A 26,247-nucleotide genomic window follows, 5' to 3' on the forward strand; every position below is an offset into this window, starting at 1 on the left:
GGCAGATTCATCAGGAGTGAAAACCCGGGTTCCACTCGGGAAGCATCAACTATTCTAATCTGCCTGGACGACAGGCAGGAAAGACCTGAGACAGGAGAGATTCTCTGCAAAGACGGGCCGAGCGCCCTCTGCTCTCCGCCTACGCAGCCCTGTGCAGTGTTGCCGCCCCTCCGCCAGCGGGGGGGCCGTGAATCCTCATGGTAGGTCGCAGCCCCGTGACCTGCTTTGAGCCACGGAACACACTGCTGTTTGACTCTTACATCTGGGCCCCAAGAAGCCTTGCGGCTCCCACTCTGGCCCGCCTGGAACCCTGACATGTGAAGAAGCCTGGGGTCACCTCCTTGAGGAGGAGAGATGGTGAGAAGGAGCCCAGCCAACAGCTAGCACCAACCCGGAGTGGGGGAACTAGACCGTCAGCCCCAGTCAAGCCACTGGATGACTGAGGCCGGGTGACCGGTCCGGGGTGAGATCAGAAGAACCACTCAGCTCCGCACAGGCCAAACCAAACAAACAAAACGGTTCTTTCCTCAGGCTACTAAGTTTTGGGATGGTCTGTTAGGCAGCAATAAGTAACTGATACAGGATCATGTATTACCGTGGTGGGCTTTTAATGACAAATAGGAAGGTTTTAATTTGCTTTTTAATATTAGAGTTGGTAGGCAAAGGGAACCACACCCTTTTATTGTTGCTGGGGAAAGGCACAACTTGTGGGACAAAGGCTTGTAATACATAGTCTGAGATCCAATGATTTATGCAAATGAAGCCAGATCTTTACACCAGCTTTTTTCCTTAAATTATGATACAAAGTAACTTAATGACTAACTTTGCCTTAACTAGTCACACTGAAAGACCATTTCCCGAAATAACTCAAAACAGAACATGAAATTACTATGGTCAAGAATGTGGATTATACTTAGAGAATAATTTATTACCTCAAATACATTCTTTTTGCTGGATTTATCCTTTGAAGCCATCTCAATCGTCGCCCCCTTAAGGTCCACCGTGAACTCTGGTTTGGACTGATTACTCCCAAACTTCGTTTTAGAAAAAAGGAAAAACCTTTATGTTATATTCATGTACATGTGTGTATCCAAAAAGAATAAGGCCAATTTTATATTAACAATAAATCAAAAAGGTGGTCACCTCAAATTCCTCTTCTCTTTTTGTATTATAAAATAACAATTCCTACTTTAAATTGAAATTGAAAAATGTAAGACATGATTATATATAGTTATATATATATATAGTTATATAGTTCATAGAAAAGGAAACAAAATGGCTCAACCTCTATCATTATAAGAAAAATACAAAATAAAGCCATAGTAAAATCTTTTTTCACCCATTAGTGCAAAAACAACAAAAAAAGTTCAATGCATTGGTGAGGCTACAGAGTAATAGGCCCTCATTTGCAAGTAGGATATAGATTGGAACTCCTAGAGAAGAAAAATTGCTAATACTATATTTACAAATTTATAAACACATGTATCCTTTGGCTGAGCAATTCTATTTTTTGGAATTTATTCTAAACTATCTATGACTAGGTAAAATGATGTGTTCAAAAGGCAATATTCTTATATACGTATAAATAATATCTGACAGAAAACCAAGTTCTTTTCCACCTAATAAATATTCTCTAAACCTGATTTTGTGCTTTCAAGGGTTATTTTCTTATCAACTATTTATGTTGTCGACAACTAACAATAACTTGTAAAAGCAAAATCCTAAGCCCCATGTTCTTCTATTCAGCCTTTGCTAGAAATAAAAACTAGAGCCACGTGCTCTAAAGCCTCAGCAATTTAATGAGGAACCGTGAACAGAAGAGGAAAACAGCTGACATGGGTGGTTTGAGAAGAAGCCGCACTTAGCTATTATATTTTGTTAACCAGATAAGGAAAAGATTAGAAAATATCAGAACATTTATGTTAAATATAGACCTACTCTGTATCTTGCCATCATAACTTAAATTTCTGTTTAGTCTGTTAACTGAGAATAGAAAATAGCATTCCTATGTTAGTGTAGGGTTTGGGGGTTTTAAAATCTTTAAGGGCTGATGAATTGTAATCTTTAAGGTCATAAAGATTTGTTACAGGAAATTTTATTTGCGAAAATATTTTCAAATTATGTTTGCCATTGGCAATGGATCTTACCCCCCCATCTTGTGATAACTTACCGCTATTCATAACATTAATGACTACTTCGTAGTTTCACATTTAATACATGGTTTGACTTCATCTGTTCCCGTTTACTTCATCTTTTCAGTGTGGGCTTAAATAGTATACTTGTTATAACTAAACAAAACTTGGGATATTATATGGAATTTATTAGTGGAATCAAAACAAAATTTAGGGTATTTCATGGAATTTTATTAGTGGTATCACAATAAAATTCACAACAAAAATTTCAACAATTCTACAAAGCCTTTGCCTTCCTTAGTACCTTCTGTCATTCAAAAGACATGTAATTAATCATAAAGCTATGATGGGTACAGACAACTTTCTGAGCAAATTTGATATATCTCAAAAGTCACAAAACTTAAATGGACACGTTTAACAAAATGATAGAAATCAACTTAATTTAACTTGTCATCATGACATGCTCTGTAGATAGTTAGCTATAAGGTAAGATATAAGTAGCCAACCAAATAAGTTATAGCAACCAAATACAAATATCAATACAATCACATGACATGGAATGCTATAAAAATGCTTCAATGTGGTTGGCAAAATTTTGGGTTTGTTATCCATTATTCCTCAAAATCTAGTCCTGCTTTTCTCTACTGTAATCATCGCTCCAATGCATTCATGGCAAAGAAAACAGAACGACCGTGGCAAAGGACATGCAACAAGAACACATACAGTGACAGCAGACACAGGAGCAGATTTTACATGTGCGACAGCAGGCCGGCGGCTGACAGAGTTTGTCCAGGAAGAAAGCAGCGAGAGCAGGAGCTCAGAGACTGAGCCCTGCCGGCAGAATGACTTGATGGGGAAAGGGAAGAAAATGACGATGTCATCACAGTGCACAATGGCAAAGTGACGTACAAGAGAAAACCATAACGGAACCAGCGAGGACAAAAATAGGACTCTGTAAGCAGGTAACACAGGCCAAGCTGCACCTCCAAAATATTTTTCAAAGGCCCTAGAATTTATCTCAGAGTATTTTCTGACTTCTGAATTTATTCTATAAATTCATGTTTTATTTTTAAGATGAATGCTTCATACAACTTACTTTAAGCTAACTTGTTCTCCCGTATACTCACAATGGAAGCCTTGGGGGAATGGAGAGGAGTCCCTGAGCCCCTCCTGTGGTCTGCGGGCCTCGTCCTCTGGTCCCTGTCTGCGTCCTCTCTTGGGAGAGGCCCTGCCACCCAGCTTGCCCTCCCCTTCCTCTAGGACAGTGGATCTCAACCAGAGGCGATTCTGCCACTCGGGGACGTCTGGCAATGTCTGGAGACGCTTTCAGTTGGAGGTGGGGTGCTGCCGTTACCTGCTGAACCCCCCAATGCATAAGACAGTCCCCACAACAAAGTATTACCTGGTCCAAAGAAGCCACTACTTTTAGAAATTTGAAAGCATCGTATAAATGAATTTGAACAACTACCAATATCTGTGGGGTGACTTTTGAAATACTCAAGGAATATGAGTATTTAAATCTGCAAGGAACACAGTGTATGTCGTGTCGTCTTGTGACTGTGCACGTGCTGGTCCCCCTGTTACAGTGTAAGCTCTGAAGACGGGGGTCACGTTACTTACTTCTGAACCCCCAACCCTAACACCAGGCCCAGAACAGAGCAGGCTTTTATGTCTGCTGAACAAATGAGGTGAAGGAAGTAAGAAAAGGGCAAGTATAATTTAAGTTACTGATATAATAACCCGGGAGATAACTAATATTTTCCGGAAAACAAGTGATGTCTACCTATCCCAAGGAGAAGGAAAGGCTCGCTGGATTCTGGATGATACAGCATTGGTGTAAAATTATCTTAGAGTGGAGCTGCGTGTGGCATATGCACATTTCATTTACTCAGTTTTTACTACCCATGCAACCAAAAATAAACACAAAGCATGAATGGTTTTCTAAACACAGAGCTTCAAACAGTACGGATGATTTTGCCCAGCATCCCATCGATGAGTATATGCCCTGGAGTCGACTGTAAGCTTTGAACTGGCTATTTCTTCCAGTGGATCTCGGTATAGGTTTTTGCACCAAGTGTGAAACTAATCTGTAAAGAACCATACTTCTCCAGCATGGCCCCGGAACAAACCATCTGAACCCAACTGAAGGAAGAGCAATCTCTTCTAACATCAAAGGAAAAAACTGGCTCTGCGAGAGACTGACTTCTCACAGCATCTTCCTGAGAGACACTCAAGGGAAATTTTCACTATAGGTGATTTTTGTCTTTTGAGCTTATGTGTTAGCCTCAGGTTAGGTGTGATTTCACTGTATAAACAGGATAACATTTTACCTACGAAAGATCCAGCTGGTGACCGAGCAGGGAAACAAAGCTAGGATTCTTTCAAACCCTTTTTGAACAATCCTAATTACAGAGTTAATTAAGAAGCATCTTGCATATTTCATCAATTTTTAATATTCATGAGTGTTGTATATGCCAAAATATATTACACATACTTACACACTTTTTATTTGAATAATCTTACTAGCTTTTACTTAGGCCACTTAAATTAGTTTTCGTTCCCTTAATATGTGTTACATATGGGAAGAAAAAGCAAGGCAGTTTGAGATTTTTTAATTAGCCATAAAATAAAAATTAAGAATTGACTGTATAAACAAGCATTTTATCATATCTGTTTAGTTTTTAAGACTATAAAACACCATGTGACTATATTTTATTTAATTATACCAACCTGAAATGATTACCGTAATGTACTGTATTATTAACAACATATTAATAAAATTTCATTTAAAGGCAAAAATTCAAAGAGTAAATCTCTAAAGTTAAAACTCCATTAAGAATTCTCCAATTTCAAAATTGGCTAGCTCAGTGAATTTTAAGCTGCGCTTCTGCTATTACCACATGGTAATGCAATAACACAACTTTAGCTGATAAACAGAAATACCCCACACCCTGTGTCGGCATTAGTTTTAATCATGAGTTCTGAATTATGTAAGGTCTTCAAGAGACCTTCATAAAATGCAACCAGCCTGTACTAATGGTTCTGTGCCAGGGTATTCACTTAACATCTTCAAATTTTTTAAAAAATTTCATTTTCTTTAAATCACATACATTATCTGCCTACCTCAATGATGCCTCACTTACCAAAATGATCTATGTACTTGCTTTATCTGTATATACCACAACCTTCAATATTTAGGGGTCAGTAATTATCAAACAAATGACCATTATCCAGCTTTCTTCAGGAACTTTTTTATTATTTTAATCTCTAATTGCTTCTCCATTCCTTTTCTTTCATTCACTTCACTCAGTTTCAAATAAAAGTTGAGCCACGAGTAGGAAGAAGAAATTTAACTGCATCTTCTTCTAGAAATGCATTAATATAAACAAAAAAGTACCATATGCTTCACCTCAGGGGAAAAAGGAGAAATAATTATCAATTTACTTTAAGACAAGTCAAACAAAAATTTCAATCTTTTAATGTGGAAAGCATATCACAGGTCAGTTCCACTGTACTGGCTGACCAGAGAGCAAATCAAAGCATCAGTGAAGCAAAAGGGAAGAAACATTCCAGAAAGTTCACGTTCGTGCTCAATCCAGCAGATTTTTGGGGTTGCCATATCAGAGTATTAGAGGACTAATATGCTCTGTGGCAGTCCTGGCTCAGAACAATGTTACATGGTTGCACTGTAAATGTAGATGACTAAAATTTGCTTGAATTTTACAAATGGATTTCTCTTTTATCAAACGTAAAGTCAATAGGTCCTGTTAATTTTAAATCAACTCCGTAATTGTAAGAAATACTGGTTAAGGCAGGATATAAAGCAGACTAAAAACATTAGACTAATTTCATTTTAAAACCTTTTTGGAAATATCCAGAGCATGGACTCTGGAGCCAAAATGGTACCCAGATCTGTCACTTAGTAGCTGTAAGACCTTGAGCGAGGCACTGAACTGTTTTCTCATCTCCAACAGGGGGAGAGGGAATGATAAACAGTACTCTCCCAGAGTTAAGAGGATAATATATATACTATCCTCTACACTTAGAACAGGACCTAATACATTTTCAGCATTCAAAAAATGTTAGCTATTATGATATGTCACAAACTATAATTTTTGGTATTTGTATTACAAATAACCAAGGAGTAACGATAGTAAACACTCAAATATACGAAAAGCTTCAAAGTCCCACAAGTAATGGTGACATTTCTTTTTCTTCTCAAAGCTGGCTGATATCATATATAGACATGGAAACCTGACTAGTATCCAAGGGTCAGATCACAATTCAAGGTGGGGCTTGTCACATGACTGCTTATTTTCTGACTAAATATCTGAAAGAGCCAAGTCACAAACACAGGAAAGCTTTGGCATCCTGAAAACAAACCAAGAAATATATCTGTTCTCTAATGCCCAAGTAGTAAGGCCACCTTTCAGTTCAACGCATAAAATATAATTGGTTGGTTTTAACAATATGAGTCAGACTTTTCTAAGTAGCCCTTTTCTTTCTCTTGTGAGTCAAAATGCATCTTTAAGAAAACCTCATTTACTCTTATTTGCAAGCTAGCAGTAGCTAGGAGGACTCTGGAATACTTCGTGAAGTTCAGGTGCAACACCATCCACATAGTTTAAATGTAGAAAGCCTCCAAAGAAAAGAAATACTTACCCAACTTGTGCTACTTCCTTGAGTTTTGGTAAACAGTAAAGATGAACCCTGCAACACGGCCCAAGAAGACAACCAGTTCTTTCTGTAATGATAAAGATGGCCAATTAAAGCTCCATATCCAGTTTTTCCCACCAAATTTAAAAACTTAAAACCTACTTAGCTGTTATCAATGTTGTCCACAATTTACAGTCATACTGACATTCTAATTGTTTTTATTGGGGGATATAATTCTAATGGAAATTACAATCATTTAACGGCCCCAAAACAAATGAAGTCAATGAGAGCTGTAAGTTATCAGAATAACTACACACCTAACTATGTGCACTGGGGGTGATCCAGCACATCTGTGATCAAGGGCACTAATTTAGAGTCCCACGGACTGAACACTGCATTTGGCAAGAATTCTTATTCACAGTTAAAAATTCGACAAGCATGCTCATCTTACCTCATTCTCTGTAGATACAGATTGTTTCATATCTCTTAGTTATCTTCCTTCCCCTAGTAAGGCTACACCAGGTAAGCGGTAGATCTTATAAATTACATGCTGGTTGATAACTAAGGTTACTATTACTAAAATGAGGCTTTTAAAAAATCTTCCCTAAATTACAAAATCAACACACATACTACATCAAAACTCTGAACGTAGAAATGTATACAGAAAAAGGCCCCATTTCTTCTCCTTCAACCCCCTCTCCAGAGGTAACCAGTGTTTACCCTATAAGGCAATATAACTGCTGGCAGGCTAAAATGAACGTCAAATGTATCTTCCACAGGAATTTATTAAGGCTCACCTTACAGCCAAACATATGGCCAGTTTTGTGAAAACTTTATAGGCACTCAAAAGAAGGTTTATTCTCCATATTCAGAATGTAGAATTTAATATCTACCAATTAGACCTACTTGATTATTTTATGACTTTTTATGTCCACTTGAACTTGAAAAGCAAAATAAAGTTCACTCCTACTGACTCTCTATTTTTCCTTTTATTTCCTGTTGTTTTGCTTATGGTCATTAACACTACTTACTCAGTGAATGGCTATTTCTAATGATGAGATCTTCACTGTGGATTGATCCACAGTTCTTTATCGTTTTAAAGAGGCTCAGTGCCTTCCCCCTGAGTTGAACCTGTCTGCTATTAAGATCCCTATTCCTGCTTTACTTTTTATGTCTTTGATATGCCTTTGTATTTGTTTTAACTTTTCTGAATCATTTTTCAGATGTCTCTTTTGTATGTAATATTGAATTGGGTTTTGCTTTGTGTTTCAGTCTGAGCACCTTTTTCTTTCAATGGATGAATATAGTGCATTTACATTATTTATACTGATATGACACATATGTTTGGTACCTGTTCTGTCATCATTTTATTATATTTTCATTTTATTTTATTATTTTGTTTTGTGTGGATCTCAAGATATTTTGGAAGGATTTATTTTCATTGGTAAATTTATTTTATATTCAATCTTATATTTCTTTAGATAATATCTAACTTCTCTATGCTGAAAAATGCTAAAATATATTCCCACTTTAAAAATATATATATATGCATTTCCACTTTAAATAAACTTTTTGAGTTTAATTTTCAAAATCAAAAAAACTGTAGAATGTATATCTCAGAACAAATATTGAATATTTGGATACTGAATGAATGACAGTATCCAAATATTGAGTTGCAGGTAGAATTAGTCATACCTTTTTCACGGAACCAATTTTTTCCTGAATAAAACAACTGACGGATATACTGTGATTATTTAGACTTGACTACTTGGCAGGTAGACATTATCTCAAAAATAAATGAAGTGACCCTTTCATTTCAAGGAAAATAAATGATAGTATATGTTCACAGTAACAAATTAAAGCTTTCGGGCTTCCCTGGTGGCGCAGTGGTTGAGACTCTGCCTGCCAATGCAGGGGACACGGGTTCGAGCCCTGGTCTGGGAAGATCCCACATGCCACGGAGCAACTGGGCCCGTGAGCCACAACTACTGAGCCTGCGCGTCTGGAGCCTGTGCTCCGCAACAAGAGAGGCCGCGATAGTGAGAGGCCCGCGCACCGCGATGAAGAGCGGCCTCCGCTTGCCGCAACTAGAGAAAGCCCTCGCACAGAAATGAAGACCCAACACAGCCATAAATAAATAAATAAATAAATAAATAAATAAAAATTAAAAAAAAAAAAATTAAAGCTTTCAAACAGAAAGCAGAATTTTGGAAAACTTGGAACATCTGCCACCGTGAGGTTGACAATCTTCCAAAACTTACTGACTTTGATGATGATATTACTGATTTATGATTCTTTGATATTATAAAATAAAATGTGCCAACATTTGAAAAATGGGCAAACTTAGTAAACCAGTGTTTTCCAAATGACCTACAAGATGCTACAAAATTATGTATAGGTAAAGGTTCATTCACAAGGCAACACAGACCCATGGATTTTAATGTAACTCAGTACTGAAAATTCAAGGATAGTTTTTCAGAATCTTCATTGCAACTAACATTTTTGGCGTTTTGGTGTAGCAGAAAAATACGCACAATTATCTGAGAAGGCTATTAAAATATTCCTCCCTTTTCCAACTTTATCTATGTAAAGGAGCATTTTCTTTATATACTTCAACCAAAATAATATGTCGCAACAGACTGACTGCAAGCAGAGATGAGAATCCAGGTGTCTTCCATTAAGCCAAATAGTAAAGATTTCTGAAAACATAAAACAATGCCACACTTCTCATGGAAGTTTTCTGCATTAGAAAATACAGGGGGTTTTCTTCATAAAAGATGTTATTCATGTTAACATGTAACAGGTTATTAGTTTTAAAAGAGTTAATAGAGATTCTTAAAATTTCTTACAGTAAATAATTCTAGACAAACTATATAGACAAAAGTTCTTTGCACTAACCAATAATTTTTAAGAGTTTAAAGAGGTCCTCAGAGCAAAATGTTTGATAAACACTAAAATACAGGAAATTAAAACACCACTGTGCTCAGCTCTATATAAATAAATTTGAATGTAATGAAATGGATGATATTCCTAGGAAAAGTATTCCAAAAAGTATTCCAAAATAAGTAGAAAATCTAAAAAACTAATTATCACAGGAAAAATGACAACAATGAAAACGGCAAGTGGCCAAAGACCTATCTGCACTACATACGCCCAAAAGGGAGAAAAGAAAAAAAGATCCAATTCACATGACTTCTACCAAGGAACAGCTTCAGGAACAGATAATTGCAGTATTTGTATAACTATTTTAAAGCACTTAAAAGAAAAACTTCCAAGTACCAAAATCTGACAAAGACAGTTCAATTAAAGCAAATCTTAAAAACTCAACTACATGTAAATTTTAAACTCTTTCTTAAACAACAGACTGATCTCACTTTGGCTATAAAACCATAGCATTTCAGCAGTTTTTTAAAACTGGGGAAAATGCAACTTATCTTACAAAGAGTTAATTTCCTTAATTTATTAACCAAAAAAACCCAACAACCCAACAGAATAAGAGACAAAGGGTCTAAACTGATAATTCAACAACAACAACAACAAAGAAATATAAATGGCTTGTGGTACTCTACCCCACTAAAAAGAAACACAAATAAAAATACCATTTTCTCTCAAATCTCTATTAGCAAAGATCAAAGAGTTTGACAACATACTGAATGGGCAAAGGCATGGAGAAATCCAAGGCTCCTGAGGTTGGAACTGACTGAGGGCCTTAGGGCACAATTTGGAATTGTATGAAAATGACCAACTGCATATGGCCTAGCAATTCCACTTTCATAAAATATGTTCTACAGGCATATCTACATACTTGCAAAATGAACTGTGCAAGACACGGAGGGTAATACTGTTTGTAATAGCAAAAAATGGAAACATCCTAAATGTCTACCAATAGACAGGTATATTTACATACTTTCAAATAAATAACAGTTAAATAAACTACGATGCAACCATACAACATACAACTATGCAGCAGTTAAAAACTACGTGCCAGCTGTACATGCAATGAAATAGCACAATCTCCAAGATAAACTGTTAAAAGACTGTGTTAAAAAAAATTTAATCTATGCACATATAAATATATCTATTTTCTATCTCTGGAGGAAGACAGTACATCTCACTAGACATAACTGGTTACCTCTGGGGAGGGAAACTGATGGCTGGTGATTGACTTTTGACTACATGTTTTGTGTACGTTTGTATTTTGTCATGTGCATTTATTACTTACTGAAAAAAATTTTTAATAAAGCTAATGCCTGCTCAGAATCCTCTGCCTTATCACCTCTGAATTTAATCTTACCTTAAGAAATACGTCAAGGCAAAGAAAAATTTTCCTCTACTTCCTGACAATCTTATATACATGATATTAGAAAATACATTTGAAATTCTTTGAACCTGTTAATCACTTCTACTAGAATATAATTATATTGTTTTTATTTATATCAATCAGATGAAACATGTGAGAACATTAATGATCTGTGTACTTACCGAACCTTTTTCCCATTTTCAGTAATTTTTGTTACATTTAATAATCCATATTTCTCTTGACCCTATGATATGGAACAGAGGTATTACTGTTTATAGATCATTCATACAATGAGGTCCAAATTCTTACATAGGACTGAATCAAAATGATCTGGTACTCTAAATATTAGCTTAAAAGAAAAGATCAGTCAGTGTGTAATATGGTTAGTTCTAGACTACCTTAAGAATATAATTTCTTAATATGTCTGTAAAGTTTTTTTCAGTTATTTTTGTAATTAAACACTTGGTCTTCTCAAGTAATAGCAGCCATAAGGTGAAATCAAATTAAATTTCCATATGAATGCTACAAGTCAGCACTGGAAAAATGATTTATGACTTCCTGTTCAAAGCAAGTGATACGATGCTATAAATACCACAAAAAAGGAACTGTTTACTTTGCTGTCATTTTACAACAGTATAGTCTGAAAATTATTTAAGATACTAAGCTACTTTATCAGAATGTGAAAATAAGTAGGTAGAACAAATGCAGTGACTGTAATAAATTACTTAAAAGTAAGTGGCACTATGCATAGAACTGGCCTTAATGTGGCATAAAGAATTCAATATGTACTTCATTAAACATATTATCAGATGGCAAATTGGGCTCTGGACGAACTAGATCTATTAGTCAGCTGATGTAAAAAACAGCAACACAGCTTTATCATCAAACCCTAGGAAGGCAAAAGTCACTGTGCTCAAGTTAAATGTTATCTTAAAATTCTTCCAGGTGGAAGTGAAGAAGCACTTTCTCATTGCTCTAGCCTTCTACAGTCAAATGAATTTAATCAAAATGAGTTTGTGCCTACAGCAATCATCCATTAGTGAGCACTGTATGAGAACGACAAAGCAGTCAATTTTACTTCAATTAAAACACACACACACAATACACACACATACAGGAAAAAATATTCTCCATTCAGAATTTATTTCTAACTATTTACCTCAGCTATTTTCTCAATGTACTTTAATTAGAAAAAAAATTCTTTCTTGTATGAGAGATAAACATAGCATTATTTTCTCACTAATGTCTAAAAGATAATGTTTGAAAGTTTCGCCTGGTCTGATAATAACTCACATCTATAGACAAAGCTGACAAACTATTATGCTATTCACTTTTGTTATACTGGGAACTTGGGAAACATCCATATTACTATAATTTTTTCACAAAGCTTAGGTTGGATCTCCTTAGATATGCAAGCCTGATACGTTTCATAAGAGCTCTCTGTTGCCTCTCAATAAAAACATCAATGACACGGTGATAAGTATGCACAGGACGTTACGTAAGAACTTTCCCAATTTACCATCAGAAGCAGAGAGGGAAAGAAAACCTTTCAACGATCCAGGAACTAAGTCACATTAATCTGGGAGGATGGGCGCTGGTGATGTGAGCACAGGCGCTGGAAGGGCAGAGGTGGGAGTAAGTCTATTAAACAACACCAAAGCTGGAACTATGCAGGGTGAAACAGCCGAGACAGGAAGGAAATGCCAGCATCCAAACAGGAAGAAAAATGCAAGGGACAGCAGCAGTGACAGACGGCCAAAGCCTAAAGGGGAAAGAGACACTCTGGATCAGGGATTCTTACCTGGGTCGTGGATGGACTAACACTGCACATAATCATGCATGTACACGCATCAATCAAGGGAAAGGCCCAGAGCTCTCATTAAGTTCTCACAGGGATCAAGACCCAAGCACTAATGCTCTAAGTAGTAAGCACTCTAACGTGAACATAAAATAAGAACACAATGTGCCACGTCCAAAATGTACCAATGCAATGACCATGACCATGTGGTGTGAGAAGTGCTCTGAGGAAGGCATCCTTAACTCCACCTGAGAGGGGAGTAGGGAGGAAGAGAAGCTTCCCGGAGACCCTGAGCCAGAAGTGAGGAACAGGAGTCGGCCAGACAGAAACAACAGACGGGTAAAGGCACAGACGCTGGAAGAGCATCATCTCTACGAGGCTTAAGTTCCCTCAGCGTACGGGGTGCAGGGGAACAGCAGCAAGAGAGAGGGGGCAGTGGAAAGAGTGAGGCAGGAGCAGGTGACGCACAGCCACCGGAACGCTATTCTGATAATTCCTATCAGTGCAAGAGGTGCTGGCGGCCTGGCCCAGGGAGAGGCCGTGAGAGGGTGAAGAGAGGCCATACGTGAGAGCGAATCGGAAGACAGAACTGACAGGGACAAGACGGGATGGGAGGTAAGAGGCAAGATCGGGGAGACTCCCAGCCTGAGCAGCTGGGTAGCTGGGGGCCCTCAGCTGCGACGACAATCTTTAGAGAAGCCGCCCCCGACCCCTCCGGTAGGAGCTCCTCCGCCCTCCAATGACTGACGACGGCCCCCAGTTTGTTTCCTTCGTCGCACCTAATGCAGAGCACAATTACATATTATTTATTCGCCACCTGCTGTCAGGCTTTGCGTTGGGACCACATCTGCTGTGCTCACCATGTATGACAGCGCCCAGCACAGCGGCTAGCATGGGGCCGGGGCTCAACACGTTTGCTGAAGTAATTAACCAACAAAGCAGCCGTGCTATCACACTACCAAGAAATGTAAGAGAAGGTCAGTGATGGAGAAAATAAAGCTTTAACTCTTAAACACTGAAGTTCTGAATTGGACATAAAAGTGACAAGCAGGCAGATATAGGTTTGGCTATACAGGTGTAGATTTCAGGGGGAAATTTAGGCAGATTATTATTTCATACTGTTTGGTATACTTTTCTCTACTTAATATGATTCAATGTCAACCAATGTTTTTGTGTAGCTTACTAAAATAACTTCATAAAAATACCTTGTTACGTCCTGTAAAAACTGCCCATACTCACACATGAATACTTCTTAGTCTAAATATGTCGATACTCCAAAGGAAACTTCGTGTTGAAAATAAGCAGGAATGTTTTAATATGAACTGGCAAAATATAGTTAAATTTTAACCAAAAATATTGTAGTAAGATTGTCCTATCCTAATTAAGGCAAGAAAACAATAAAATGTCAGTTCTATTGAGTAATCTGGGAAAACTTCCACAGGTTCATAATCACTTTGCAGGCTCCAGAATTTCTAATTGATCTTACATTCATTTAGTAAGATAAGCATTTCCCAATTTTGGTTAATAATTATTATATATCAAAGTCAATACCTCCCATTAAAATCCTTACCTTCAGTTAATCATGTTATAATCATGTAATAAAAAGATTCTTTCTATACAGAGTGAGTAACCTTGCCCTGTGATATAATGTTGAAAAAGAACCAGTGTGATAAAACTTCCAGAGCAGGTAAATCCATACACACCTTCAAACTAGAGGTTGCCATGGGGAGGGGAGAAGAGGTGGGGAAAGGTGCAATGACTCTTTAATGGTAGGGGTCTCCCTCTGAGGTGATGAAAGTGTCCTGAAACTGGCAGGAGTGACAGCTACACACATTGTAAATACACTAAAGCCACTGAACTATATACTATAAAATAGTTAATGGCTAATTTTATGTTATGTGAATTTCACCTCAATTTAAAAAAATGTTTAAAGAACCAGTGTTATAAAAAATTGTTTAAATCATGTTTTTAAAAAAGGCTTTAGAATAGTAATATTCAATGAAAAAAAATTAGCCTATTTGTCCACTAAACACTTTTGGTAATGAACGTGTTGAAATGTCCTTTTCTCCAAAGTGAGTAAAGCATTTTAATACCATAATTGGAAACACAAGGTCAAAAGCTCAAGTTTCCAAATTATATACTTAAAATTGTATTCAGTATTCAGTAAATGAGAACTTTAAAATGCACATCCTTATAGGCACATTGGGACAAATAGAATGAGGTTCTCAGATCAGCCTACAAAATCCTGTTTAATCCATGTTGCAGTCAGATTTTAGAGAAATACCAATTTTAAAAAAATGTATACACTACCTATTTCAAAAAAGGACTTGAAGTGACTATGAAAAATAACAATGCATTTGAAAATTGGAAATACAACAAGAAAAAATGAACATGTTTAAAATTTATATTAAGGGATGAAATTTTAGTCTGGTTTGATTAGAGGAGACTGAATGAAAACATCCTATGCTGCGTGAACAAAGCCTGTCAGACAAGACCATGTATTCTATGACTCTACTCATGTGAAGTGTCCAGAAGAGGCAGATCTCGTGAGATAGAAAGCACATTACTGGCTGCTTAAGGCTTGATGGGATGTGGAAGTAGAGGGGTGACAGCAACGAGTACTTCTTTTCGAAGTGATGAAGATGGTCTAAAATGACTGTCCTGATGGGTGCACTTATCCGAACATACTAGAAACCACTGAACTGTATACTTCAAACGGGTGAACGGTGTAGTACGTTAGTCATATTTCAATACGGTTTTAATAAAAAAAGAGAGATTCAAGAGGTCAATAGGCAATCTGCAGAGATTTAAAGATGCCATCAGGTAACTAACACTGATTACGATGTCAGTTTCTTTTTCTTACCACTAAGGCTTTACACCAACCAGATTTTAACTCACAAAGAACTAAAGAAAAAAATCTGCTTGTATTAACTGGGCAAGAGTGGGAAAGGCAGGCAAAAGACTCCGTTCAAACAGGGCACGTAGAGAAGAGGGGGCAGAGGCTGCAGGAGGAAAGAAGGGGCTCCGGGGAGCAGAAGCCTGGGGGGCCAGACCGGGGCTTGGGGGGGAGGACGCTGCACACTTACAGCGAAACAGAGCTGCATCGGCAACATTAACAGAGCTGCTCCTGTCTTCCACCTGAAGGCGAATGAAGAACGAAACGCAATCCTGCTGATGCAGTTCCCTGCCGTGGCCATGAGAGGGGACCCCGAGTCCGGGGTGGTCAGGTGACCGGCAAGCTCTTGAGGAAGGGGTAACTGCCCGGGGAAATAACTTGCAAACCGTCCTTTGTAACTCCCATGCGAACACTTATAAACTCATGTTTCCAGGATTACCGAGAAATTCCCTTTTACCAAAATGTAAATAATTTATAAAAGGTCTTCTCAGAAGTTACGTATTACCCATATTTAAAATAAGTTAAAAAGGGTTTCTGCTTCTTTTCTAGGTGGATGGATAGATTAAGAATACTGCGGTAATAGCACCTTACATTCACACAGGAAATCCTGACAAAACCACTAAAATCATGTTCACTTTGATCTTTATTTAATGTTCATGCACCCAGGACTGTGTTAAATAATGCAAAAGACAAAAACTATTAGAAAGCAGCCCCTCTCTCTCTGAGTCCCTTCAGAGTTTAAACCCTTAGCAGAGAGCTGAGGGGCACACGAGGTAACTTTCACACCATTAATGCCATCAGTGACTTGAGAGCTCAGAGAAAAAGAAGAGCTGTTATTATGCCGAGGTGAGCGTGGGCAGGCCCTAAGGGGTCACCCACTGGTCAGCACAAGATTAAGTGTAGGTGCAGAGAGGCTGAGGACCATGGTGGGCAGGGAACCCGCCCGAGCGATGTCAGCAGGACCGCTGGACAACACGTGATGGGAACCAGAAGACCTGATTTGCTCAGGGGATGGAGAAAAGAGCATCTGTGAAAAACCTGTGCCTGTAGAAATTCAGAAGTATCCTAATAACCAAGAGTCTACTATAGTTTCTTAAAATTAAGGAAGTAACAATAAAAGTTTGCCTTCTGGAAAGCTTTAAAAGTTTCATTTCTTCATTTCGGCAGAACTCCACAGAACAGCTGCTCTATGGCGCTGGGGTTACCCTGGCCCTGCTCTAAGGAGTCTTTCCCTTGTCTAGTGGGGAAGACATTAACTGAGGGTTGGAAGTTCCTACAAGAAATAGGAAATGAGAAGAGTTACTCGATTTTATGGAATCAAATAACATATAATTAAATGTTATTAAGAGTATCACTGGGAAACCTGACCAAATCTAGAGGATCTGAGGAAAATTCCGAGTCTGAACCAAGCTCTAAGGAATGACCAGAAGTTGACCAGGCAAAGACGTGGGGGGAGACGGGTTTCAGGGCGTGAAGGGCCTGGAGCTGAAGAACAGGCTCCTTTGCAGAGAGGAGAGCAGCGGGGCTGCAGGAGAACACGCAAGGGGGGGCAAGGAGGGGGGACGAGGACCTGGGACAGGCGCCGTGCTGCAGACCTCGTCACAAAGTTGAGTCCTCCTGCTAAACGGAAAGGAGAGCCACTGGAGGGGACGAGCAGGAGGAGCAAGTCACAGGGAAGACCTGGGGACAGGGGGGAGCTGCAAACACCGAGACCAAGGAGAATTCCTCCAAGGCTATGACTAAAGAGAAGGGCTTCCCTGGTGGCGCAGTGGTTAAGAATCCGCCTGCCAATGCAGGGCACACGGGCTCGAGCCCTGGTCCGGGAAGATCCCACATGCTGCGGAGCAACTAAGCCCGTGCGCCACAACTACTGAGCCCGCGTGCCACAACTACTGAAGCCCAAGCACCTAGAACCTGTGCTCCACGACGAGAAGCCACCGCAATGAGAAGTCCGCGCACCGTAACGAAGAGTAGCCCCCGCTCACCACAACTAGAGAAAGCCTGCATGCAGCAATGAAGACCCAACGCAGCAAATAAATAAATGAATGAATGAATGAATGAATGAATAACTAAAGAGAAGTCACTGTATCACCAATATTACCTGGCCTAGGCTGGGCAATGCACTTGACAGCTGAGCGGGGAAAAAAAGGTATCTAAGCTCGTTAAGAAGGAGGGAAATGATTCTTACCTTTGGACTGCTGGCCTGAGGAAGGAAGGGTAAAGTGTAATTTGACAGTATTCTCCAGGGATTTTTATATTTATGTTTAAAAGCCAAACATAAATTCACTGCTTACAAATATGGTATACAAGTTGATCACGAAGATACCATATTTTGCATAAAAGGGGGAATTTTTAAATCAATAAAATCTGACTTTTAATTTAAACCTATTATCTGATTATTTTTTGAAAGACCAATGAAATTTAATAGAAGCCCAAGAGATATTTTTAAACATTACACTTAGAGAAAATTAATTTACTGAAATTGATTGAAATAATTGGACTATATTATCTATATGCTGCTATCATACTAACTGTATCTTGGTTCTTTGGTGAAGAGGGAGAAGACTCATTTTCAGGATAGCAGGGTTTTGAGGCAGTTGGAGATTCCTACAAGAAATAAGTAATGAAAAATGTTACTCTATTTCATATAATTATATTTCTCCCTCTACTCACAGTGGGAAAGCTTAATAACAGAGGCTAAGAAAAATTTTTTCCTAGTTATTTCCCTTCTATATTCAGCTATGAAACTAATATGGTACAGATGTGAAAACTACAGATGTCATAAAGTTTATGAAATATGGCATATTTTATACCAATTACAGTAAATTTAAATACCGCATACGTAATTATTCAAAAGAAATGATGCATGTTGCCTTAAAATCATGATGTTGCATGAGCTTAAATTAACCATATTTAAAATAAGTAAAATCTGAACACTTACGGATAAAAATGTAACAGTCACCATACTAACGTGCTCTTGGTATGAATCCTGGTAGGATTAGGCAAGGAATAGTCACAGGAACTACTTGGCAACTGCCAGAATGAGAACTTGTATTAAGAAATTAAATTAAATTGCTCTTAATATTTAATGTAATTTATAGCGAACTTTCCAATTATTAGAAATAAGCAAGATTGTTTAAAATGCAAAGAAGAAACCTCAGATTTACAGATTAATAACTCACCAGGAAAAAAAAAGAAATATTTTAATGTCTAAGCCTACAAGAATATATAATAAGAACAAACCAATAATGTGCATTTTTAAAGCAATTCTGCTTTGTCAATATTAAAACATGGTATGTGATTTCTACCTCAGATATTTGTAAAACTATTCACGGAGGATAAGACTGAAAAAAACATTTTTTGGTACCAACAGCCAAGCTCTATTTTTCTCTGTTCTCCTAGAAGCTTTGAATAATTTCAGGAAAAGAGAATTAGGAAAATCATATGCCAATGTCTATTGTTATTTTTCCTATAAAACCAAATAATTTACTTGGACATTCATCTTCACATCTGTATCATCTACTTTACTATACTTATGAAACTGGATAACGTACTGTTGATAAGCCTGGGAATTTGTACTAAATCACAATACAAAAAACCATTAATAAAATCCATTCACTTAGAAAAAAAGTCTTCAGGTTTATATCCTGTACAATTCATAAATACAGAAACCAGGTAGCAGTGAAACTGTACAGGGAAAATCCTTGAAGGTAACAACCTTAAAATCCAAGACCTACACTATAAATGGAGAAAACATTAAAATCATTATCAACTATATCTTTATAAAAATTAACTACATTTAATGTCCAAATATCAGTTTAGCCTCATTTAAGTATTTTTTCTAACAGCTTCAGATGTTTTACTTTTCAATTTCTTGACTTCTAAAGGTGTCTAATATGAAAACACTCTGAGAAAAAGAGGAAAGATTTGATGACCCATAAACTAGAAAATAAGTAACTGAATAAAATGAATGGTAATTATAACTTATTTTTCATGGTATCAGTCCTACAGAAATGAAAACCATAGCAAATGGAGTAATAATGTAAACACAACAATTATAATTATTATAAACAAACAATTTTACATTTACACATTTGTTTATGTATACTTATAAATGTATATGCATATATAAATACATCTTAAATGTCTACAAGCAGCAGGTTTTAGTAAAAATCATACATAGGCAGAAACAAACAGATGTATCCATACACACACACACGCACACACACGCACACACACCTAGCTCCACCAAGGTCGTCTGGCAACTGAATTAGAATCCATATCATCATAACGACATTCGCTACATAGTATTAGGTTTCTCTGATTACCTTTCAAGTTATACGCATTTCACCCATATATATTAGTCAGCTGGTTTGTTCTGGTATAGTCTCTCTTTTACAATCTCAAATCTTAAAAACGTGTATACTGTGTGATGATAAATAGAAGAGTTTACTTGGTGAAGTAGCTATCTATGACTCCATTTATAAAAGTGGCGGAGGAAGACATGTCTACCAAAAATAAGAAGAGCTCTGGTCTCAAGAAAATCATGTTATCACAGGCTGAAACAATTAGATGAAAAAGAATGTATAATAAGAACTTCATGCAGGTTATTCTAATAATAGACTGAAAATGAATCTCAAGAAAGACTGTAAGGGAGTAACAAATTTTAAGTCTACATCACTAAAATAACCATCCTTTTTGTTCTAGTACGAAGAGGCAGTAGAGTTGGCTCAACAACGGCTTTTGCACTAGAGCTTTCATTACATACAGTAGGCGCTTTCTGTATACACTGAACTGTAATCTGGTTCTTGGAGTTAAATGAATTTTTCTATTAAAATCTCTAGGACTCTTACCTACACAGGTTAACCTCAATGCTAGTATATTGGGTTGGCCAAAAAGTTCGTTCGGGTTTTCCCACAAGCGCTTATGAAAAACCTGAATGAACTTTTTGGCCAGCCCAATATTTTCAAGCATTCTTCAATAGACAGACTCCAAAATTTCATTCCTTTAATATGCCCCCTACATTCAACCACATAACATCCTTACAAGTAGAAATTCAAAGTACCTGTCTGACTGACTGAGATAATTTAGAAAGGAATTTAAGACTGAAAGTATACAAACACAGAGAAATATGCCTCAGGAGAGTTCATCCTGTTTTCACTAACTACCTAAAAGTGCAGGAAACCTATTAATTATGTCAAAGGAGCAGCCTGGTGGTAAAATAACAGAGAGTCCCCAGCGACAAATATTTTAGCTTTAGGGTGTTGCCACCACCCTCAGATTTTAACATTAGTATGTCTGCTGTTCTACAAATTCGTACTAATTTCCTATTCTATCCCCAAAATGAAGCCACAATGTAAAGATGTAACTCACAGGGAAATTCAAAACTTCGTGGCTTTTCCAATCTCATGTTTGCATCAAAATGCATTCCCTATTTGAAACAGAGAACATGACTTCTCAGAAGCACTTGTGCAAAGAGCACTTAGGGAAACAGGAGGAGCAGGGTTCCAATCTTCCCTGGGATGGGAAAGTTAGTTAAATGTCTTTACCATTAAACCTCCTAGAGATTGAAGACAAACAATAATGGATATGTGACTTTAAAAAGAGATGATGAAAAAACACCTGTCACCTACTAGGCCCAAATGTATCACAAAACACATCGTTATGCCACATGTAAGTCAGTCCATTGTGCAAAAATCAAAAAACTTCAAAACCAAACCCCACTTGGGGACAAACTGATATGACATACAATAAAACAGTCATCACCAAGGTATGAGATTCAGCTGAGGAGAAAATACAGAATAAAGAACTTGGCAAAGTCCGCAGCAGATTTTCTCAGAAGGTCCTACCTTGTCATTGGTGTCCAGCACAATGGCGCTATGTCTCCACTTTGTTAACACTATTGGTTCGTGCAGCCGCCTGTCCAGACTCCTACTTTTAATAATTTCTCTTTGCTGCTGAGATGAGGCATTATACTAAAGAAAACAAATTATACCTCATAAATAACAGAAACAAAAGTGGAATCTAAACATGCTGGCTCCAAGTGACACATGGTGTTAGGCAAAATTCACCATGTGACACTAACCTGAGTTTTCTCATCTTTGACCAGCACTGCGACACAATCAAGAAGATCAGAGATTTGGGTGCTGGAGAGACCAAGTTAATGTTATCTTCGGCAAAACACTTCATCTCCACAAGGCTAAGTTTCATCAACTATAAAACAGATATAATAGAAATAGGGTTCTAAGGATTAAACAGTATAAAAAGTGCCAGATGTAGCCCTGATAGGTTCTCAATAAATAGTAGTAGTTATAATTTATAAAATGAGGTCATTGGACAAATTAATTTTTTAAGGTTCCTTCTACTTCAAAAATCCACATGAATTCAATTTGTGATTCAGGTTTTTTTAATGATGCTTTCATATACAACAGTATTCTCGCATTTAAAGGAGTTTTTGTTTTTACTTTTACTTTCCATATATAGGCCAAACACACTATTATCTGTTTCTCTGAAGTGGTAAAACAAAACCAAGTCAAAAGGTGGAGATGGTACTAGTTCCAAACACCAATCCTGAACATATCAGTTGTGTACAAAGGATAAGTAATAACTACCAACTGAAAATGAAATATAAAATTAAGAACACATTATCAATAAGGTATTAGGTCTTGTGAGTGTCTGAAATGTCAAGTAGACCACCAGGCATAAACATTTGAGAAATGTGAGGTTTAAGAGTTATGCTGTTTTATACAGGCAGTTTTAATAAATTATAAATAATAAATTATAATAAAATGACAAAAGAAAATTCATCTACTTTTTAAGAGATACATTCTTCTCCTGAAACCAAAGGATACCTAATATCTACTTCTCTAAAAAGCCCAGTAAATCTTAAATTTTAATGACTCGTAATTTCAGTGAAATTATGTTTTATTATATGTTAGTTATACTACTAAATCTCAGTATTATTATTTATATTGTTTTTAATATTTAAAAACCTTCCAACATCTTTCTCCATAATATGCCATTTTTTCACTTTCCAAAATGAGTCCAGACAGGTCCCCCAAACTGTTTCCAAAGCTGTTACTTTGTTTTTTACATTAAAAATTTGCCAAAGCCAGGCAATCACATATGGGTATATGTTTTTCGTTCATTGTTGCTTAACAAACTGCCATCTTAAAATTTGTCACAGACGTTCACAAAGGGATCATTTCTAGAATGAACAAAGGCAAAGCTCAAAGGCTTCCCCCCAAAAAATTCTGCACCGTAAATCGCTAAGTGAAAAGAGACCGAGTTATTAAGCAGAGCTCCTTCCGGACAATCATCGTTAGCAATAATTAAAATGTGTAGTTGCGTGTAAGCTTGTGTATGAACTTTAATGGATACCTACCCTAGCTGTTGAGCTTTATAACTACAGTTGTTTAGAAATCCTTTCCAAGGGGCAAGAAAAATAATGTAAAATTAAACGGGGTAATATTCACAATTTAAAAGGTGCTGGTAATTTTATTAGGCAACAGTATGTTCATAAAAGCAAATAAAGCACCAATAAAATGTCATATAAAATCTAGTGTAGACAGAAGACAAAAATAAAGTGTCACATAATCAGAGAAAAGAAAAATAAGATGACACCACAGCTAAAATACACACACACACACACACACACACACACACACACGTCTAGTTAAACAAGATGGCTAAAACAACATTTTAGAAATCTTTTTAGAACACCTTTTCTCTTTTAAGAATTTTAATTGCGATTTTATTTGAATTATTTCAAACATACAAAAGAACAGCGACTATAATAAAAACCCACCACAAGCTTCAGCACATCTAACATAAAACAGGTACCTTTTTTTTTTAAAGAAAAAAAAATATTAGAGTCCTCTGAAGACATCTTCCAGATTCCATTCCTCTCCCTCCCTCCCCGACAGTACCATATAGTTCCGTGCTCACCATTCTCACACGCTTTACACTTTAGTACATATGTATGTATCTATAAATACACAGTACCTGTAAGCTTTTAGATTTTATATAAATGGAATCATATCACATGCATCAATCTTCGACTTGCGTTTTCACTCAATACGTTTTTATTAAAAAAAACAAAAAAAACTGCGTCCATACTGGTGAGTATGCAGCTCTAACTCATTTGTGTTTCACTTCTATGTAACACTACATTATACACAGATACCACGATTTAACCATTCTGTTATAAATGGACATGTCTGAGGTGGTGGTACTAATTACACTTCTACCAGCAGAACATAATACTTTGGACTGCCCTACTTGGTACTGTTGAACTTATATACATTTGTGTATATAAAATAAATGTATGTACATGTGCACAAATTTTTAAAATTCTATTAGAAGAGTGAAATGTTATCTCTTTTTCATTCTCTGATTACTTATAAATTTGAACATCTTTTCAAATACTTATTTCATCAATCTCCTCTTCTCTGTATTGCTTAGTCATATATTTTGCCTATTTTTGACTGGGTTCTCTCTCTCACTAGTGTGTACAGAAAGAACCAGGAGGCTCTTTATATATTTAGGCTTCTAAGGCTTCGTAAGCTATGTGAGTTGAATGTAGCTTTTCCAAGTCTGAAGCTCATCTCTTGCCTTTTGTGTATGGTATCTTTTGTATCAAAAGGTGTTCTGTTGAATTTTATGTAGTTATATCTGTCCATCTTTCCCTTTATAATTTTTCCTTATACAGTCTTGTTTAAGAAATCCTTCCCATTCTGAAGTCAAAGATATTCTTTGACATATCATTCTTTAGCCATTAAAGTTTTGCTTATTATGTTGACAACTGTCATCTACCTGGAATTAATTACTAGGTATGAAGTCAAGATCTATGTTTATTTCATTTCTTCATGTGAATAACCAATAATCTTCGCAACATTTATTGCACAGCTCATGCTTTATCTGTTGATTTGTGATGCCACATCTGAGATTCCTATTCTGTTCTGCTTGTCTATTTCTCTACACATGTGCCCACAACTTAATCACTACAGCAGGAACCCCATCCCTGCCCCCAGATTCTCCCTACTCAGGAATATTTTGGTTCTTCATAGACCTTTGTTTGCAAATAAAATTTAGCATCAGTTCAAAAAAAAGGTAGAGACGGCAACAGGAAATGGAAATACAGTGAATTTACAGATCAATGGGGACATTTATAAAATTAAGTGTCCCAACCCAAGGTCATAATGGTGTATTGCACCATTTCAGGTCAACTTTTATGTCCCTCAATTCTGCTCTGAAATTTTCATTAAGATCTTACAAACCTTCTACAGGTGTATTCTTAGTTATGACTCTTCTTAGTGTTGCTGCTGCTTCTAATGTAAAAAAGATCTTTATTCCTATCACATTTTCAAATTGACTTTTTATTAGAGACATGGGTAGTTTTTAGGTTGATTTTAATATCATCACTCTTCAGTTTGCCGAATCTCCTGATTTTCTAATAATCAAAAGAACAACTGAATTTTTCAATTCATTTTTTTTTCTTATTTTATTGTTGAATAGAAACACTGATGGGAAAGTTATAGTCTAGGTCCTAACTCTATTGGCAAAGCTTCTGTAATCGCACGATGAAGTATGAGATTTACTGTTGATTATATGATAAATAACCTTTAGCATGATGTAATATATCATTACATGTGAAGTGATCTTTTTGTAGAAACATATAGTTGGGTCATGGTTTTTTGTCATTTCTGAGAATCTTTTAACAGCTGTGTTTAAACCATTTACATTTAATGTAATGATTTATATGTTAGGATTTAAGTCTATTTTATTTGTTTTCTGTTCTGTTTATCATTCCTGTTTCTCCTTTCCTGCCTTCCTGTGGACCACCCTGAGGAGTTTTTAGTATTACAGTTTAATTTACCTATAGTTTCTTGAGTCTACCTCTTGTTACAGTTTTTTAGTGCTTGCTCTAGGGATTACAACGTACATACTTAATTTCTCACAGTCTACCAGTATCAGCATTTTACTATTTCAAGTGAAATGTGGAAACCTTACCAACAATTACATCACACTACTCTCCCCTCTTTATGATATAGTTGTTTTAAATATCATCTCCGCCTACGATGAATACTTCTTCAGAAATGTTAAAATTTTTGTTTTAAAGGTCAAACATAATTTTTAAAACTCAGGACAAAACTCTCCTCAGATAGTCACCCTTCCCATTGTACTTTCTTCATTCTTAATGTTCCAAGTTATCTTCATTTATCATTTCTCTTCTGTTTTAAGGGCTTCCTATAGCAATTCTTTGAGAACAAGACTGCTAGTAATATATCTCTTAGTTTACTTTCATCTGAAAATGTCTTCATTTCACCTTCATTCCTGAAGGATATTTTTGCTGGACGTACAATTATGGCTTGACAGGTTTTTTTTTAAGCATTTGTAAAATGTTACACCACTTCCTTCTGGCTTCATGGTTTCTGATAAGACATCCACTGCCATTCACATCATT

At 36.7% G+C, this 26,247-nt stretch overlaps 1 protein-coding gene across 8 annotated transcripts in view; it reads right to left on the reverse strand.

Annotated features, from left to right (window-relative positions):
• The window catches only part of ARHGAP12 (Rho GTPase activating protein 12), a 113,040-nt gene that overhangs the window by 13,465 nt on the left and 73,328 nt on the right, over positions 1–26,247 (reverse strand). For 3 of the 8 annotated variants that reach the window (XM_057543076.1, XM_057543070.1, XM_057543073.1), the window contains 5 exons: positions 21,632–21,757; positions 18,315–18,389; positions 11,271–11,332; positions 6,795–6,876; positions 933–1,034 (listed from right to left, as the gene is read on the reverse strand). In XM_057543076.1, coding sequence (XP_057399059.1) covers positions 933–1,034; positions 6,795–6,876; positions 11,271–11,332; positions 18,315–18,389; positions 21,632–21,757 — 447 coding nt within the window. The remainder of the gene's footprint in view (positions 1–932; positions 1,035–6,794; positions 6,877–11,270; positions 11,333–18,314; positions 18,390–21,631; positions 21,758–26,247) is intronic. The other 5 variants (XM_057543072.1, XM_057543077.1, XM_057543075.1 and 2 more) reach the window with 2 other exon arrangements.

Source organism: Balaenoptera acutorostrata, chromosome 3 (assembly GCF_949987535.1).
Source record: "Balaenoptera acutorostrata chromosome 3, mBalAcu1.1, whole genome shotgun sequence".
In the NCBI taxonomy this organism is placed as follows: domain Eukaryota; kingdom Metazoa; phylum Chordata; class Mammalia; order Artiodactyla; family Balaenopteridae; genus Balaenoptera; species Balaenoptera acutorostrata.